At 41.9% G+C, this 19,336-nt stretch overlaps 2 protein-coding genes and 1 pseudogene across 2 annotated transcripts; all 3 read right to left on the bottom strand.

Annotated features, from left to right (window-relative positions):
- Positions 1-640: 640 nt before the first annotated feature.
- LOC127766303 (anthocyanidin 5,3-O-glucosyltransferase-like) lies at positions 641-2,341 on the bottom strand (annotated as a pseudogene).
- Positions 2,342-6,147: 3,806 nt separating this feature from the next.
- LOC127753079 (UDP-glycosyltransferase 13-like) lies at positions 6,148-6,609 on the bottom strand. The gene has a single exon (XM_052278575.1). It carries the CDS (start codon positions 6,607-6,609, stop codon positions 6,148-6,150), a length of 462 nt encoding a protein of 153 aa, XP_052134535.1.
- A 2,952-nt stretch (positions 6,610-9,561) lies between these two features.
- On the bottom strand, positions 9,562-11,424 carry LOC127755492 (anthocyanidin 5,3-O-glucosyltransferase-like). The gene has a single exon (XM_052281168.1). It carries the CDS (start codon positions 11,377-11,379, stop codon positions 9,904-9,906), a length of 1,476 nt encoding a protein of 491 aa, XP_052137128.1. The 5' UTR covers positions 11,380-11,424; the 3' UTR covers positions 9,562-9,903.
- Between the last annotated feature and the right edge of the window lie 7,912 nt (positions 11,425-19,336).

Here is a 19,336-nt window from a genome sequence, read left to right as displayed (position 1 = left end):
CGGGCGGCGCGGCGGCGACGCGCAGGGCCGTGCGCGGGGCGGCGGCCGGTGCGGTGGCCAGCGCGGCGGCACGGCGGCGGGCGGCAGCGGGCGGCGCCGCGCAGCGGTGACCGGCTGGCGCGGAGAGGAGGCGATAGCGGCCGGCCGAGCGGCGCCTATGTGGTTTTTTTCTTTTTTTTTTTTAGAATTTGTGATTTATTGCATGATTCTGTGATGTATTTGATTTGTGTGCGATGTGAACTTGTGATGTATTTGCGATGAATTTTGTAGAACTTGTGATGTAATTTGATTTGTGTAATTTTTTTTAGGATTTGCGATGTATTTGATTTATGTGTATAAGTAACTTAAATATTTGTGATGTGGATTTGGGATGTTAATTTGATTTGGGATTTGGGGATATGCATGTCACTTGATTCGGGAGAAAATAAAAAAGAAAAAAAAAGGAAAGAGGACCATCTGTACTGCTGTTATTCCCTCTTTAGTCCCGGTTGGTAACTCCAACCGGGACTAAAGATAGGGATCTTTAGTCCCGGTTATTTCACCAGGGACTAAAGATCTCTATCTTTAGTCCCGGATTCGTAGTCCCGGTTGGACAACCAGGATTAAAGGGGGGTTACAAACCGGGACTAAAAAGCACTTCTCCACCCGTGTAAGCAGAAACCTTTTGCAAGATTACCCGGTTAAATGTTGAAAATATTGTGTTACCTCTAGTCTAAGCTACAACATTGATAAAAATAAATGATCCAGCATGCAATTCACTCCAACTTAAATATTCTACAAGGATTTTGACTACTCTGGCGGAAATATACTATAGTATGACCTGGTATGTTTATTTTGGACCAAACGGTGCAGAAGGCTAGCCCGTTAACATTACTGTTCATCTCCCTATCCGTCTCCTTTCAGTCACTTTTCCACTGGCTTACGAGTTCTAACAACGTCATTTTGGACTCACCTTTGTCACTTGGCGCCTCTTTCACCTCTCGCATGGCCGCCAAAGTCCGCTCCCGGAGCTCTCTTCCACCGTCAGAATCCATGAGCCACCTCGCCTTCTCCTGAATCTCCTCCGCCGTAACGATTCCTTTGTCATAGCCTTCCACCCCCACGGCCAAGCGCATCTCTTCCACCAAGAACACCTTGTTCATCCTCTGCTCCGCGTACAACGGCCATGCCAGCATGGGCACCCCCGCTGTGACCGCCTCCAACACCGAGTTCCATCCACAGTGTTCACGAACCCGCCCACCGCGCCGTGCTCCAGCACCTCACGTTGCGGTGCCCACGATATGACCACGAGCCCCCTTCCCTTGGTCCGGCGTAGGAAGCCTTCCGGGAAGATGAGCGCGTCGAGGTCAGGCCCGGTTACGTGCTCCAAGCCAGGCGGGGGACGCACCACCCACAGGAACCGGTGCCCGCTCGTCTCTAGGCCGACGGCCACCTGCTTGATCTGCTCCACGCTGAACACGCCCAAGCTGCCGAAACAGAGGAACAACACGCTGGCCTTGGGCTGCGCGTCAAGCCAGGCGAGGCACTCGTGGCGCTCTGCGCTGTCCTCCTCCCGCGGCTTTATCAGTGGCCCTATGCAGTGCAGCGGCGGCGTTCGACGCCCTGGGAACGTGCAGAGACCGGCGACGATGGCGTCGGCGGCGCGCCGCTCGAGGGAGTGGCAGCTATTTACCATAACACCGTGCGAGTTGCACACCTGTTCGGACAACGCGAGGAAGTGCCTGCTGCTCACGCTGTCGCGGTCTAACTGAGACATGGGGAGGTGATCTGCCGGTATCGGTGGGATACCCGGCGCGTGCACGAGGTCACCACTGAGATCTCTGAAGCTCATGGTATTCTCCTCTTGGATGACTGGAAGGTACAGCAGAAAAGCGAGGCTAGCGATGCAAGTGGTGAGGAAGAAGTACGTCGGGATGCGGAGCTCGGCGCCGACGTCGAGGGCGCTGTAGCAGAAGAAGTCGATGATGAGGACGGCCGGGGAGGTGGACCGGAGGAAGTCACATAGATCGGGGCCGGAAGCCCGTGCAAACTCGAAGACCCGAGACACGTAATCATCAGCGGGCACGTTGCAGGGGAGCGTGGGTTGCGGGAGGCGGTGGAAGGAGAGCTCTGGGTTGGTGGCGGCGGCGTCCGCTAGGAAAGACGCGGTAGCAGCGGCGCCCCCGTCGTCCTGGCCGCCGAGGACGATGGTGACATCGATGCCGTGCGGCACGAGCAGCTTGCCGAGCTCCACCGTGGAGACCAGGTGGCCGATCATCCCCGGCGGCGGGTAGATGACAGCCAGCTTCTTCGGACTCATTTCGGGATAAGAGCGTGGACTCCGCGACTGCGATGAGAGGCTGCAGTCTCCTAACTAATCCATCACTCAACGGCGGCTCAGCGCACTTAATTTCAGCCTAGTGTTTTTTTTATATAAAATCTATTTGAAGAGGCCTCTCAATTTTGTCTTATCTAGCCACGCCTAAACATGGAGAAGTCTAGCTACTGCATGGTACTACATGCATGCTTTTTTAATATATATGTACCTCTTTTTCCTCTTCAAACAAAGTTTTCTCTCAAATTACTTATCCGATCTATAATCCGATTACACCATTGTGTTCGTTACAATTAAATCTTCACAACAAGATCTTACATGAATATATTACGATGAAAAATATTTATATTTGTAAATTACTTAAGTTATTTTTATCATATATATATATATATATATATATATATATATATATATATATATATATATATATATATATATAGTTACTTTTAGAGTTGACTAAATTACTTCTTAGACATATAAAAGTAAATTTAATAGAGTTTAAAAGTAATTTACACACACATATATATATATATATATATATATATATATATATATATATATATATATATATATTATAAAAGTAACTTAAAACAAAACGGAAGTAATTTTGTCAGGACGTTAGAAGTAAATTTGTTGTAGGGATAAAAAATATGACTTTATCTAGAAATTAAATTTAATTAGCACAGATCAACACACATAATAAGTTTAACAATTTTTTAAAAGTAACTTCAATATTAATTGGAAGTAACTTTTGCATAGTTCAAAAGTAACTCTCTATAAATCTGTTTAATCATCGATTTTTTTTCTTTCATTTTTATTTTTCATGTAGAATGAGAAAAGAAGATACTATTGTATTTTTCAAGTTGAAAGAAGATACTAGATGGAGTACAAACTAGCTACCACTAGCTGTGTAGTCACATCAAATTAAAAAAAAACATTCATTAAAGTTACTTTCTTTTTGTTACAAGTTACTTCTATAATATATGTAAATTACTTTTAGGCTTCATGAATTTACTTTTACATGTCTAAGAAGTTATTTAGTGAAATCTAAAAGTAATTTAGATATATTATAAAAGTAATTTATAATTTTATCAGAATATAATCATGTGAGATCTTGTATAAAGATTTAATTGTTACAAACACAACGGTGTAATCGGATCGTAGATCGGATGAGTAGTTTAAGAGAAAATTGTATTTGAAGTATTGGTGGATAATGTCTCTCATAGATGGAGTGGTAGCTGGTTTAGACAAACTAGTTACCACTAGCAGTGTAGTCACGTTCTTTTTTTTAATACTCGCGTGTCGCGTGTGCTTCACTCTAATTGGAACCTCAACTGTTACAGTCTGCTCTCGGTTCCCAACTCTCTCTTTTATTTTTCGCGCGCATGCTTTTTAAACTAATAAACGGTACGTTTTTTAAAAAATTTTCTATACGAAAGTTGTTTAAAAAATCAAATTAATTTATTTTTTTAAAAAAAATTAGCTAATACTTAATTAATCACGCGCTAATAGTATGCTCCATTTTCCGTGCGAAGAAAATGGCTTCCCAACCCCAAATTACAAACACAGCTAAACCAATCTAATACTGAGGCCATGTTTAGTTCCTCCTCTATTTTTTTTACCTATACGGACGCACATTTAAAATATTAAACGTAGACTAATAACAAAACAAATTATAGATTTCGTCTATTAACTGCGAGACGAATTTATTAAGTCTAATTAATCCGTCATTAGCAAATATTTACTGTAGCACTACATTGTCAAATCATGGCGTAATTAGGCTCAAAAGATTCATCTCGCAATTTACATGCAAACTGTGTAATTGGTTTTTTGTTAACCTTTAATGTTCCATGCATATATATATATCCAAACATTTGATATGATGAAATTTTTGGAAGTTTGAAGGAACTAAACACACCCCACCTAAATGTGATTTATTTTAGTATTATAAATCTGAACATACATCTATTCAAATTCATTATACTAGAATATGCCATATGCAATTCTATATATTCGTTTTTTTATCAGAGATGTCCCGACTGGCCTAGGAATGAACTTCTCTGGTCCATGAATCGATTGCCCAAGGAATGAACTGGGTCTGGTCCATGATTCGTTTGGCCAATAGTAAATGACTATTATTGTTTCGACAAAAAAAATAAATGACTATTATGACGCGGCCACGTGACTGATGGGGTCTGGAGGAAGACACGGCACATGAGAGAAACAAGCGTTCTGTTCTGTAATTACACGTATGAAAATGGAAGAGTCAACTGGCAGTTGTGGACTCGTGGTGCAGCACATGACACGTGATTATTTACTATTTCGGATTTTACCTAATCTCGTGTTGTGTCCTCTGTGATCTTTTCTTTAAAATATTTTCATTATTTATCTTAAATTTAGATATTTCTAAATTGTATTTCTACTTAAACTCTTATTTCTATTTTTCTAATTCCAGAATTTACTTATTATTTAAACTTTTAGTTAATATCGTCTTGTGTTTTACATGGACAGTTGTTTCAATATTTCTTGTTTATTATTCTGAATTTTAGTTAACTTTAAATTGTATTTCTAAGAAAATTCTTATTTTCTTTTTCTAATTTTAGAATCGTTTTATTTTAAATTTTAGTTAATCTTGGGTTGTATTCTAGATTGTATCATGTTTCAATATTCTTTTTTTATTCCGAATTTTAGTCATTTTCTAAATTGTATTTCTAGTTGGACCCTTCTTTTTATTTTTTTATTAATTTTGGGATCTTTTCTATTTTTATTTTAAATTTCAATTAATCTCGTATTATGTTCTACATGTTGACAAACTATACCGCGTACTGGACTTGTACGGTACGGGAATTATTGGAACTATGGTGTACACAAGATAAAGATAAATAGAGATGGGGGATATGGATTTTTATATAGGTTCGGACACCTTAACTGATAGGTAATAGCTCTAATCCTATTGGTCGAAGCCGGTGTTTCCTTTATATATCAGTATCACATGAGTACAATACTTGAGATGACCTAATCCAATCTCTATCGGCTTGGCAACATGGAGCTCTCATACGTAATCGACGGGTAGTATAGTATTCTCCCTCGAATATGAACTCGGCGAGATTGGAGTTATCTCTAGATTCCTCATGCCAGTCCCTGTGGCTCCTACATTAGGTTTGGTTAGATCTGTATTGGCTTGTGTTGGTCTCTCCCCTCTTTCTAGAGGGTCTAGTATTTATACCTCCCCTTTTCGAATAGAACTACGGAGACAAGTGCAGATACAATATATCCGAGCTGTCTTTGTAGTGTCCGAATAAAACTCTGCTTTTCCTTCCTTGTCCGGAATAACTTTCATAATTGAGACATGATTCCGTATAAAACTTGATATATGGTGGGTCCCGCCAAGTCTAATCCAAGATTATTGGGTCTGTCTTATTTATAACGCTAACACTACATTAGACATTTTTAATTATTCCTTATATTTTATTCTAAATTTTAGTTATTTCTAAATTGTAATCTTACTTGAACTATATTTTTTTATTAATGTGGGAACTTTTAACCTCAACAACAAACGTGGTGTCCACTTTCAAGTTTGTTTTAATAATACCATAGATAGATAAATGATATAACATGCAACTCACTCTAATTTAAATGTGCCACTATACTCTACCATACCAATTGTATTGAATTTTACCACCCTCGTAGAAAAGAAAGCTAAAGCGAACTACTGTAACATGTAACATATGACCTGGTCTGTTCATTTTAAACCAATTGGTGGAGAAGGCTAGCCCATGAACACCACTGTTCATATCTGCATCCTTCTCTCTTTCATAAGCTTTTCTGCTGACTTATGAGTTATTGTAGTTTTTCCACTGACTTGTGAGTTGTAACAACGCTATTTTGAACTCTCCTTTGTCACTTAACGCCTCTTTCACCTCCCACATGGCTGCCAAATTCCGCTCTCGGAGCTCTCTTCCACTGTTTGAATCCATGATCCACCTCGCCTTCTCCTGAATCTCCTCTGCTGTAACGACCCCTTTATCATACCCTTCCACCGCCACGGCCAAGCGCATCTCTTCCACCAAGAACACCTTGTTCATCCTCTGCTCCGCGTACAACGGCCATGTCAGCATGGGCACTCCCGCTGTGAGCGCCTCCAGCACCGAGTTCCATCCACAGTGTGTCACGAACCCGCCCACCGCGCCGTGCTCCAGCACCTTGCGTTGCGGTGCCCACGACATGACCACGAGCCCCCTTCCCTTGGTCCGGCGAAGGAAGCCTTCCGGGAAGGGGGTTTTTTCCACGCGCATGCTTTTTAAACTAATAAACGATACGTTTTTTACAAAAATTTTCTATACGAATGTTGTTTTTAAAAAAATCAAATTAATTCACTTTTGAAAAAAATTAGCTAATACTTAATTAATCACGCGCTAATGATATGCTCCATTTTCCGTGCGAAGAAGATGGCTTCCCAACCCCAAATTACAATCACAGCTGAACCAATCTAATACTGAGGCCATGTTTAGTTCCTCCTCCATTTTTTTACATATACGAACGCACATTTAAAATATTAAACGTAGACTAATAAGAAAACAAATTATAGATTTCGCCTGTAAACTGCGAGACGAATTTATTAAGCCTAATTAATCCGTCATTAGCAAATATTTACTGTAGCATCACATTGTCAAATCATGATGGAATTAGGCTCAAAAGATTCATCTCGCAATTTACATGCAAACTGTGTAATTGTTTTTTTCGTTAACATTTAATGCTTCATGCATGTGTCCAAACATTTGATATGACGAAATTTTGGAAATTTGAAGGGAACTAAACACACCTGAATGTGATTTATTTTAGTACTATAAATCTGAACATACATTTATTCAGATTCATTATATTATAATAGAATATGCCTTATGCAATTCTAGATATTCGTTTTTTTTAACAGAGGTGGCAACTAGACCGACTGGCCTAGGAATGAACTTCTCTGCTCCATGAACCGATTGCCCAAGGAATGAACTGGGTCTGGTCCATTAATCGTTTGGTCAATAGTAAATGACTATTATTGTTTCGACAAAAAAATAAATGACTATTATGACGCGGCCACGTGACCAAGCGTTCTGTTCTGTAATTACACGTAATGAAATGGAAGAGTCAACTAACAACTGGCAGTTGTGGACTCGTGGTGCAGCATAGGACACGTGATTATTTACTATTTCGGATTTTACCTAATCTCGTGTTGTGTCCTTTATGATCTTTTCTTTAAAATATTTTCATTATTTATCTTAAATTTAGTTATTTCTAAATTGTATTTCTACTTAAACTCTTATTTCTATTTTTCTAATTCCAGAATTTATTTATTTATTAAACTTTTAGTTAATATCGTCTTGTGTTTTACATGGACGGTTGTTTCAATATTTGTTGCCTATTATTCTGAATTTTATTTAACTTTAAATTGTATTTCTATGAAAATTTTTATTTTTCTTTTTCTAATTTTATAATCTTTTTATTTTAAAATTTAGTTAATCTCAGGTTGTATTCAAGATTGTATCATGTTTCAATATTCTTTTTTGGGGCTGCTATATAACGGTATCCCGTTTTTGAACGGGATGATCCACGTTTCAGGTATCAGACGATTCTACACACGTTTCAGGTGATACCTGCAAGTATCATGTGATACTTATCAGGTATCATGCGATTTTCTACCACGTATCGCGTGATACTCGCGAGGTATCATGTGAAACCTGTCAGGTATAAGATGATTTCAACCACGTATCGCGTGATACTCACGAGGTATCATGCGATACCTGTCATGTATCAGACAATTTTTACCAATCACGTGATACCCGCGAGGTATCAGACGATTTCTATCATGTATCACGTGATACTTGCGAGGTATCGGATGATACCTATCAGGTATCAGGTGATTCCTACTAGAAATAGTTGGGCATCCCGTTGGGGGAGGAGCACCCCGAGGACGGTGACGGCGGCGGCAGAGGACGAGCGCAGCGGTAGCGGGGACGGGCGCGGCGGCGGTAGGGGATGGGCGTGGCGGCGACGGCGGCGGCGGCGGCGGCGGCGACGACGGCGGCGTCAACGGGGGATGGACGCCGCGGCGGCGGCGGGGGACAGCGACGGCGTCGACGGGGGACGGGCATGGCAGCGGCGGCGGTGGAGGAGGAGGCGACGGGGACGGGCGCCGCAGCGGAGGGGGGACGGCGACGGCGGCAAGTGAGTGTATGGATAAGAATCGCGTGTGGAGAGGAGCTATCCCGTCCCCTAGCATTGCTGTTCTTTTTTTTTATTTCGAATTTTAGTCATTTTCTAATTTGTATTTCTAGTTGAACCCTTCTTTTTATTTTTTTATTAATTTTGGGATCTTTTTTATTTTTATTTCAATTTTCAATTAATCTCGTATTATGTTCTATATGTTCACAAACTATACCCGCAAACTGGACTTGTACAGTACGGGAATCGTTGGAACTATGGTATACGCAAGATTGCAGTAATAGAGATGGGGGATATGGATTTTTATATAGGTTCGGACACCTTAACTGATAGATAATAGCCCTAATCCTATTGGCCGAAGCCGGTGTTTCCTTTATATACCAGTATCACATGAGTATAATACTTGGGATAATCTCTATTGGCTTGGCGACATGGAGCTCTCATACGTAATCGACGGGTAGTATAGTATTCTCCCTCGAATATAAACTCGGCGAGATTGGAGTTATCTCTAGATTCCTCATGCCAGTCCCTGTGGCTCCTACATTAGGTTTGGCTAGATCTGTATTAGCTTGTGTTGGTCTCTCCCCTCTTCCTAGAGGGTCTTGTATTTATACCTCTCCTTTTCAAATAGAACTACGGAGACAAGTACAGATACAATATATCCGAGTAGTATTTGTAGTGCCTGAATAAAACTCTGCTTTTCCTTTTTTATCTGGAATAACTTTCATAATTGAGACATGATTCCGTATAAAACTTGATATATGGTGGGTCCCGCCAAGTCTAATCCAAGATTATTGGGTCTGTCTTATTTATAACGCTAACACTACATTAGACATTTTTAATTATTCCTTATATTTTATTCTAAATTTTAGTTATTTCTAAATTGTAATCTTACTTGAACTATATTTTTTTAATTAATGTGGGAACTTTCAACCTCCACAACAAACGTGGTGTCCACTTTCAAGTTTGTTTTAATAATACCATAGATAGATAAATGATATAACATGCAACTCACTCTAATTTAAATGTGCCACTATACTCTACCATACATACCGTATTGAATTTTACCACCCTGATAGAAAAGAATGCTATAGCGAACTACTGTAGCATATGACCTGGTTTGTTCATTTTGAATGGGTAATTTGGAACCATGCCATTATAATTTTTTAAAGTTTGAGATATGCCATCGGTATCTCAATGATATATAGGACCCACACGAGTCAATGACATGTGGGTCAGGATGACATATCTCAAATTTTACAAAATTATAATGGCATGCTTACAATTTTCCCTTAAATCAAATGGTGGAGAAGGCTAGCCCATGAACACCACTGTTCATATCTCCATCCTTCTCTCTCAGAAGCTTTTCTGCTGACTTATGAGTTATTGTAGTTTTTCCACTGACTTGTGAGTTGTAACAACGCTATTTTGAACTCTCCTTTGTCACTTAACGCCTCTTTCACCTCCCGCATGGCTGCCAAAGTCCGCTCTCGGAGCTCTCTTCCACCGTCTGAATCCATAATCCACCTCGCCTTCTCCTGAATCTCCTCTGCTGTAACGACCCCTTTGTCATACCCTTCCACCGCCACGGCCAAGCGCATCTCTTCCACCAAGAACACCTTGTTCATCCTCTGCTCCGCGTACAACGGCCATGCCAGCATGGGCACCCCCGCTGTGACCGCCTCCAACACCGAGTTCCATCCACAGTGTGTCACGAACCCGCCCACCGCACCGTGCTCCAGCACCTCGCGTTGCGGTGCCCACGACATGACCACGAGCCCCCTTCCCTTGGTCCGGCGAAGGAAGCCTTCCGGGAAGATGAGGGCTTCGAGGTCGGGCCCGGTAACGTGCTCGAAGCCAGGCGGGCGACGCACCACCCACAGGAACCGGTGGCCGCTCGTCTCCAGGCCGACGGCCACCTGCTTGATCTGCTCCACGCTGAACACGCCCATGCTGCCGAAACAGAGGAACAACACGCTGTCCTTGGGCTGCGCGTCCAGCCAGGCGAGGCACTCATGGCGCTCTGCGCTGTCGTCCTCCCGCGGCTTTATCAGTGGCCCTATGCAGTGCAACGGCGGCGTTCGACGCCCTGGGAATGTGCAGAGGCCGGCGACGACGGCGTCAGCGGCGCGCCGCTCGAGGGACCGGCAGCTGTTCACCATAACACCGTGCGCCTTGCACAGCTGTTCGGACAAGGCGAGGAAGTGATTGCTGCTCATGCTGTCGCGGTCGAACTGAGACCTGGGGAGGTGGTCGGCTGGTATCGGCGGGATCCCCGGCGCGTGCACGAGGTCACCACCGAGATCACTGAAGCTCAGGGTATTCTCCCCCTGGACGACGGGAAGGTACAGCATGAAAGCGACGCTGGCGATGCAAGTGGTGAGGAAGAAGTAGGTCGGAATGCCGAGCTCGGCGCCGATGTTCAGGGCGCTGTAGCAGAAGAAGTCGATGATGAGGACGGCCGGGGAGGTGGACCGGAGAAAGTCACGTAGATCAGGGCCGGAAGAGCGTGCGAACTCGAAGATCCGAGACACGTAATCATCGGCGGGCACGTCGCATTGGAGCGTGGATTGAGGGAGGCGATGGAAGGAGAGCTCCGGGTTGGCGGCCGCGGCTTCCGCCAGGAAAGACGTGGTAGCAGTAGCAGCGGCCTCCTTTTCGTCATGACCACCGAGGACGATGGTGATGTCGAGGCCTTGCGCCGCGAGCAGCTTTCCGAGCTCCACCGTGGAGACCAAGTGGCTGATCATCCCCGGCGGCGGGTAGATGACAGCCAGCTTCTTCGGACTCATTTCGGAACAGGGGATGGGACTCCGCGACTGTGATGAGAGGCTGCAGTCTGATGCGCTCATGGAATTGGGAAAAGCTTGTCAGCTTGCGTTGACTCTCCTCACGGCTCAGGCGCTCAGCGCAGTGTGCTGCTTAACGATAGCGTAGTGTGTTTCCTCTTGTAGTCTCATGTGCTTCACTCCGAACCGCAAACGTTACCTAACCTGGCAATCTGCCATCAAGACCGACTGGCGGCCTAGGAAATGACCTACCCTGCACTACAAGAAAAAACATTTTTTCAGACGGTCAAAAGCAATTTTTGTAGGCGGAGGAGAGGACCGCCTGCAGACTGACGACGGTGAAAATCATCCATTTTTGCAAGCGGGCGAATGGCCCGCCTGCGAAAATCCAATAAAAAAATCGCCTCCCCCGGCCTCCCTCCGGCCGGATCTGGGAGGGGATGCCGGAGAGCCGCCGCCGCCGCACCAGGAGAGGGCCGCCGCCGGAGGGGAGTCGCCCACGTCGCCGCCGCCGCCGCCGCCCTCCCCCGGCCTCCCTTCGGCCGGATCTGGGAGGGAGGAGGGAGGCCGGGGAGCCGCCGCCGCCGCGTCCGCATGCGCCACCGCCGCCGCCCTCCCGCGGCCTCCCTCCGGCCGGATCTAGGAGGGGAGGCCGGGGAGTCGCCGCCACCCTCCCCCGGCCTCCCTCCGGCCGAATCTGGGAGGGGAGGCCGGGGAACCACGTCGCCGCAGCCGCAGCCGCCCTCCCCCGGCTTCCCTCCGGCCGAATCTAGGAGGGGAGGCCAGGGAGCCGCTGCCGCTGCCACACCGGGTCGCCGCCGCGTCCGCGGCCGCCTCCGCCGCTGGTGGAGGGAGGGAGGGGAGGGGATGGGGTGCTGAGAAGCCGGTGGTAGAGGGAGAGAGAGTTGAGAAGATAGAAATGAGTGGTGGGAAGGGGGTTGGAGCAATAGATAAGGATCAAAGTTTTTTTTTTGGTAGGTATGATTTTTGCAGGATTTTCGCAGACGGACAACGAATTTCACCCCGATTTATATTTTTGTTGGCGGTCATTTGACTCCCAGGCTCATGTCCGCCTGCGAAAGAAAGACTCCTACGTTAAAAAAAATACTTTTTTAGTAGTGCTGGTACGTGAATTAAGGCCGGGAAATGACTATTATGACGCGGCCGCGTGATTGTATCGCTGTCTGGAGGACGACATGGTAGAGGGGAGAAACATGCATGCCTGTGCTACATGAAATGAGGCAGTTATGGACTTGTGGTGCAGTCTTTGACACGTGATAATTAACAAGTGTCCTTTGTCCACCGTTGTTAAATCGAGATGGAGGAAATCGAAATAGTGGTGGACTCCAGTTTTAGGATATCTCCAACCCAGAAACTATCAATTAGTTTTCATATTTACCATGTCACATAGATATTATGTGTAGAAATTATATATTCAATGGATAGTGTTTTCAAATTAATTTTCATCTAGTTTCCTCTTTTCTCTCTCCTTTTATCTATTTATCCCTTTATTTTCTTTCTTGATTCTTGTGTAGATATGGTTTCTTCTTCTTTTTTTTTACCCATCTTCTCATTAACTTTCTTGCCATTGTAACAATGTATTTAATGTTATGGACACTAGATGACATGGAGAACTGGGGATGTCGCCCTTAGTCCTTTACGGTAGTAGAGACAAGGAGAATCGAAACATACGCCAATGGCAGCAGCATCGGTGTCGACATCATGTTATTACACTGTAACTATCACTAACTCAGGATTACTCGCAAATATTTTTTTAATTAAATTGCACCTAACGTTACAACAATGTATTCCTTCCAAGATAAATCCAACTATAGAGATGAATATGGACACGAGTAGTAGATAGGGGTAATCTATTAAATTAAGAATTTTACTATAAATGCAATAACTTAGCAAATAGACATGTTTTAGTTAAAAGAAAAAACTTAACAACTTAATATTTGGTACAAGAATTTGGCTAGATATGTGTTGTTCTTGTTAACAAGTACTAAGTGAGATTTTTCACGATGTCAATATACCATCACACAGAAATCATATGGATATTAATCCATTACAATATCTATCTATCTATCTATTATATTATTAAAACAACCTTGAAAGAAGTCACTACGTTTGCTGTGGAGGCTAGAAATTACCACATTAATCGGAAAAAAAAGGAAAATATACACCATTGAATTATGATATATTGATAGATCTATAATTTAACCATTGTGATTGATTGGACAAATATAAGTAAGAGTCCTACTCAAACTTTGTGAAAAAAAAACTGTGCAGCAAAAAAAAAAGTCCAAGTTCTATTCAGACTCTCAAGTCCCAACCGGACAACACTGACATCTAACACGTTCTTTTTTAAAAAATCAGAGAAGCTCAGTAAAACAAAAAAAAAATCAATCCTCTTGCTTGGCAGTCTGCCAAATATTATATACGGACATAAAAAAAAGAAAAAAAATCTGCTCCAATTCATGGTGGACATACCTTATCTTTACTATTATAAAAATTGAATATGTTTTTGCCGAGATTTTGGTACGTCATCCATGTCTGAGTTAGTTTCTAATCTCTACCATTATAAAAATTGAAGATGTTTTTGCCGGTACTTTGGTATGTCATCCGTGTTTGAGTCGATTTTTTAATTTTATGTTATCTACTAAAATTTACGTTGTCTGTTAAAAAGAAAAAAAAATGTGTCCGACTCAAAAGCGATTAAAAACAACCTTCTGTCGTCACTCGTCAGTAAAAATAGAAAAAAAAACATCTAGAGTCCGACTTCGGTAAAAAGTTTCGCCACTTGTATTTTTCCGACTTTTTGCATGCGAAAGAGTTTTTTTTTCGCACGCACTTAGGCTCTTGGTTTTTTTTGTCCGTTTTTTAATCCGATCGCGCCTCACGGGCGCTTTTGTTTTTTTTTTTGTCAATTTTTTATCACCGGTTTTTTCTCCCGTGCGATTTTTGTTTTTCTCATCTGGTTTTTTAATCCGATCATTCGCCGCACGCCACCCGAGTTGAACCCTGGCGCCGTGCCGCCACCATATCGATTGTGCGTTTTCTCCTCCAATTTGATTGCAAAAATCGATTCCTCGTTCCTCCCTCATTATTTTCTCTATTATTTTCCCTTTCGATTTGGTTTTAATTTGTCGGATTTAATCTCCTTTAACAATTGCTGATGATGACGGCGATCTTCCCCCATCATTTTTAGCCCGAGTTTTGCACTATGATTTTAGAAAAAAAATGAAAAGAGGAGATCGTGGATAAAAAAACCTCAACCAATTTTGGGTGATCGAGAAAGATTCGGCCGGATTTCCGGATTTGATGGGGAAACAAAGAGTTTTACACTCTGATTTTGGAAAAAACGGGAAGAGAAGATCGAGTGGATTAAAAACCCTCGATCAATTTTGGGTGATCGAGAAAGATTCGACCAGATTTGATGGGGGAGATTTGCTCCGGCAACCGTACGACCACGGGACTAGCAACCGTACTGCCACGGGACTATCTTCGGGAGACTGGCCTAAGGCTAAAATGGAAGGAAGGCTATTGACCCTAAACCCATGAAAAATTTTCATTAACTTTTTCAATTATAATGTATATAGCGATCCCAATATTTCAATTTATTGCTCAGCTCTTAATATATTAGTGAAAAAACGTCTTTACCAGTTGCAACGCACGGGCATTTTTTCTAGTAATTATTAAGATTGATCATTGCCCAGAAATAAGTACCGGGCAAATCCTACTCACAAGTGGTAAAAATACTAGAAAAATATAAAATAAAACCCAAGAACAAAACATGAATCTATCTATTTGAACTCCCTATCGGGCAAAGACTGACAACTGACAAGCTCTTCTTTTTAATAGTATCTAGTTATTTTTAAAAAAACATATTAATTGTATTCAAGTATGAATACAATTTACAAATAACTGAAATTTAAAATAAAAAATAGAGTAAATTACGAAATTATAAAAATAAAAATAAAAGTTCAAATAGGAATAAATTTATAAATAATTGAAATCTGAAATAAAAATTATCACATTAATTGAAGGAAAAAATAAAGTTTAAGTAGGAATACATTTTTTAAAAATAACTGAAGTTCAAACTAAAAATAAGAAATTAAATCATAGTCTATCTAGAGCATAACATGATATTAATTAAATTCGAAATAAAATAAAAATAAAAATTAAAAATAGAAAAAGAATATAAAAGTTCAAGTACGAATACAACTAAAAATAACTAAATGAGAATAAAAAATATTGAAAGAAAACTACTATGATATAGAATAAAAGATAAAATGAATTCTATTGTATTATAAGAGGACAAGACGAAGCTGGCAAAGTATATGGGCACCGACGGCTAGCAAGACTTCTATAAACTATAGAAAGAAAACCAAAGAATAATCATGTTCGATTTTTAAAATCCCAATAACAATGAAGAGTTCTAATAGGAATAGAACTTAGAAATAATTAAAATTCGAAATAGAAAATAATGCATATTGAAAGAATAGTCTAGATAGGGTACAACACGAGATTAATTAATTAGACCCCGATGATAATCATATTTGATTTTCAAATCTCAATGACATTAAAGAGGGGAGACAGCGGGCAAGCCGTAGAGGATTCCAGTGAAAAGCCGCTGATGGTTTGGCAGGACTTCTAGAAAGTTAAAAATGAACCCAAATGGTTTGATTTTAAAATTTTCAATAACAATAAAGAGAGAAGGCAGCGGACAGACCATAGAGGAGTATAGTGACGCATTTGACAGGACTTCTAAAAATAATAAAAATGAAACTCAACGAAACAACAAACAATAAAAACTATAAAAACTACAATGTCCAATTTTTAAAGATCCTGACTTCTAAAAAGTAAAAAAAAAAGACAATGATAATCATGTTCGATTTTATATATTAACGACAATAAAGTGGGGAGGCAGCGGGTGAGCAATAGAGGAATACAGTGGCAAAGTCGCTAACGGTTTGGTGGGACTTCTAGAAAGTCAAAAAATGAACTCAAACTATAATTATATTCGATTTTTAAAATCCCAACGACAATAAAGAGTAGACAGCGGACGAGCCATAGAGGAGCATAGTGGCAGCGTTTAACGAGACTTCTAAGAATTAAAAAAAAACCAACGAAGCAATAAACTCTAAAAACTAAAATGTTCATTTTTAAAGATTCCAAGGAGAATGAATAGAAATAGTAGTAGATCAAGCAAGCAAATAAAGAAGGGTGACGGGAGTAAGGGGTAGCAACTGGTATGACTTTTAAAATCTATAAAAGTAGAAACACGGGGATGATAAGGTTTGGCCTTTGAAAATCTTAACACAAAAGATAGCTATTGGAAATTTTTAAGTAAAAAATAAATAATTTTGTATGGGTGCTAGCCACGCAATTGCCAAGACACCCAATGTAACATCCTGAAAATTCCTGACAATAAAAATCACTAAAATTTTGAACTTTTTAAAACTTTTTCATCATGCTGGTTGTTATGAGTGCTATTGCTTGCCAATCCGTAAATGATCACAAGGAAAGTAAAGAAAGGATCTACATTTAAGCAATAAATATAATTTACGAGAATATGTTATTTATTATTAACCATACAAATATTAGTGTGCAAGAAAGCAAGCCAAATCAAGTATAAGTCAAATATTAGTTTCTATTATAAATTACAAATCAGACATTAAATGTTCGAACCATGGTTGATAGCTTGATATCACAATTAGCTAAAGAAATAGCAAGATTAGATCTAATTCATTTGAATCCAATCTCACATAAAATATAAGAACACATGAAATGATGATCACCACTATAATGATCGTGTTTATAAATAAGTAATTCACCGGAATATATAGGTTGATACTTACAACATTTCGCCGAGTTCCTCGTGACATGAAAATCACTCATATAAAATAATGGTCGTATAAACAAATTAAGCTTTAAGCTTTATATATAAATAAGAATGCGTTGGTGTTTAATTAAACAATTATATTAATGTTGTACTGAGTCTCAATTTATGTTTATAAAATAAATAGATTCAACCTATCCGTGTAAAATATATTGCTATGCAAATAAGTTCAACCAATGTGCTATTATGTCAATATGGATCACATTAAAATATTTTAGTTAATTCTATAACTATTAAAGCCTAGGAGTTATATAGGATAATTCTAGGATAAATTAATTGAAAGCAAATTCATTTAGGATGAAACAAATAAATAAATAAATAAATATTCAAATAAAATATTTGAATGCCCAAAACCAAAATGTATAGATTGCATCTCAAATCAAAATTCCAATCCAGCAATTTTTCACTTTGGCCCCTCCATCTTTCCCTTTTTCCTTTTTTTTCCTTTTTCCCTGATTTTCCAGCCGATCACTGTTCATCGTCCGCCATCTGCTCGATCTGGGCCCAACCCGACCCAGCCGCATCCGCTCTTGCCGCATCATGTGCCGCATCGTGCCCGCGCGCGCCGTCGCCGTCGCCCTCGCCGTCTGACGCTGCGCGCCCGCCGTCCCGTCGCCGCGCCGTTCCATCGCCGCGCCGCGTGTCGCGCGCCGTCGCCATCGCTATCGCCGCACCGCGCTGCTACCGCCTGCCGCGCCGTCACCGTCGCCGTCGCATCGCCGCGCGCCGTCGCCATCACATCATCTCGCGCCCCGCGCCCGCGCGCCGCTCGCCCATTCCATCGTCGCCTCGCGCCGCGCACCGCCGCTGCCCGTCGCGTTGCCGCTGCCGCGCCGTCTCCGTCGGCCGTCGCCGTCGCCGCTCGCCCGTCGCATCGCCGCCTCGCGCCCTGCGCCCCGCCGCGCTGCACGCCCGTCGCGTCGCCGCCTCGCGCCCCGTGCCGTGCCACGTCGAGCCCCGCGCCGCGCCACCCCGCCCGACACCATGAGGCCGCCGCCCCTCCCCGCGCCCTTATAAAGCCGGCCCCACCCCTTCTCCACCCCACACCCATTCCCCTCCATCTCTTCCCCTCTCCTCCTTCTCCCCCGCGCCGCCATTGCCGTGCCGCCGCCCCGACGCCTTTGTGCGCCGCGCCGTCACCTTGAAGCCGCCGCGCCATGCCAAGGGTGGTGCTGAGCGCCGCCGCCTTGAGCCGCCACCACTGCCGTCACCGGTGAGCCGTCCTCTTTTTCCCCCTCGCGTCCACCGCCGCCACCGTCCGGGTGGGAGGGAGCCGAGAGAGAGGGAGGAAGGAGCCGGGAGGGAGAGAGAGAGAAAAGAAAAGAAAAGAAAAGAAAAGAAAAGAAAAGAAAAGAAAAGAAAAGAAAAGAGAGAGAGAAAAGAAGAAAAGGGAAAGAGAAAGGAGAGGAGAGATTAGAGTGGGCCCCACGTAATTGGTGAATAGTAATCCCCTTCTTAATCTTTATTAGTTGTGTCTATTACATGTGGGTCCGGGTGGTTAAAAATCTAATTGTAGAAGTTTTATGGTCTCGAGTCTATGACATGTGGGCCCCACTTGTCATTAGCTCTTCCTATTTCTCCTTTAGAAAATAATTCGGTAGGAAAAAGAAATAAACCTGGGGTCCCACTTGTCAGTTGGTACAAGGATGTGGATATGTCTTGGATTAAAAATAAATCGTTTATGAACAGTAGCTTTTCGCAATTTCTCGGATTAATTCAAATTTGAATCTTTACACTAGCATAACTTATTCATTTTAACTCGGATTTGAGTGAAACTTGAACCTAAATTCATCTAAATTCATAAGCTTTCCAATGATATATAATTCACTATTTAATAAAATATATTTATAATTATAAATTAATTCATATCAAATGATTAGATAATAGTTAACCTAAATAGTGTGCCAATAAATAAAAAAATGGATATTGTACAGTAGCATAATTATCTTTAATATGTCTTGTCACTGTAGCAACCAAATAAATTAGTTATAATCAACCCTTCAAACTAATTGGTATAAAGGAAAATATTAGTGCCAATTACTAGTCTATGTCCAAATATAACTAAATCCATGACTTATAAATTATTTACATAAAGTTTAGCCTCATATTTTGTAA

This window comes from Oryza glaberrima, chromosome 1 (genome assembly GCF_000147395.1).
Source record: "Oryza glaberrima chromosome 1, OglaRS2, whole genome shotgun sequence".
In the NCBI taxonomy this organism is placed as follows: domain Eukaryota; kingdom Viridiplantae; phylum Streptophyta; class Magnoliopsida; order Poales; family Poaceae; genus Oryza; species Oryza glaberrima.
Note: the sequence above shows the minus strand (reverse complement) of the source record. Positions and strands in the feature narration are given on the sequence as shown.

Coding starts and splice junctions, on each gene's coding strand:
- LOC127753079 (XM_052278575.1), bottom strand. CDS start 6,609: ATGCGCGTGGAAAAAACCCCCTTCCCGGAAGGCTTCCTTCGCCGGACC.
- LOC127755492 (XM_052281168.1), bottom strand. CDS start 11,379: ATGAGCGCATCAGACTGCAGCCTCTCATCACAGTCGCGGAGTCCCATC.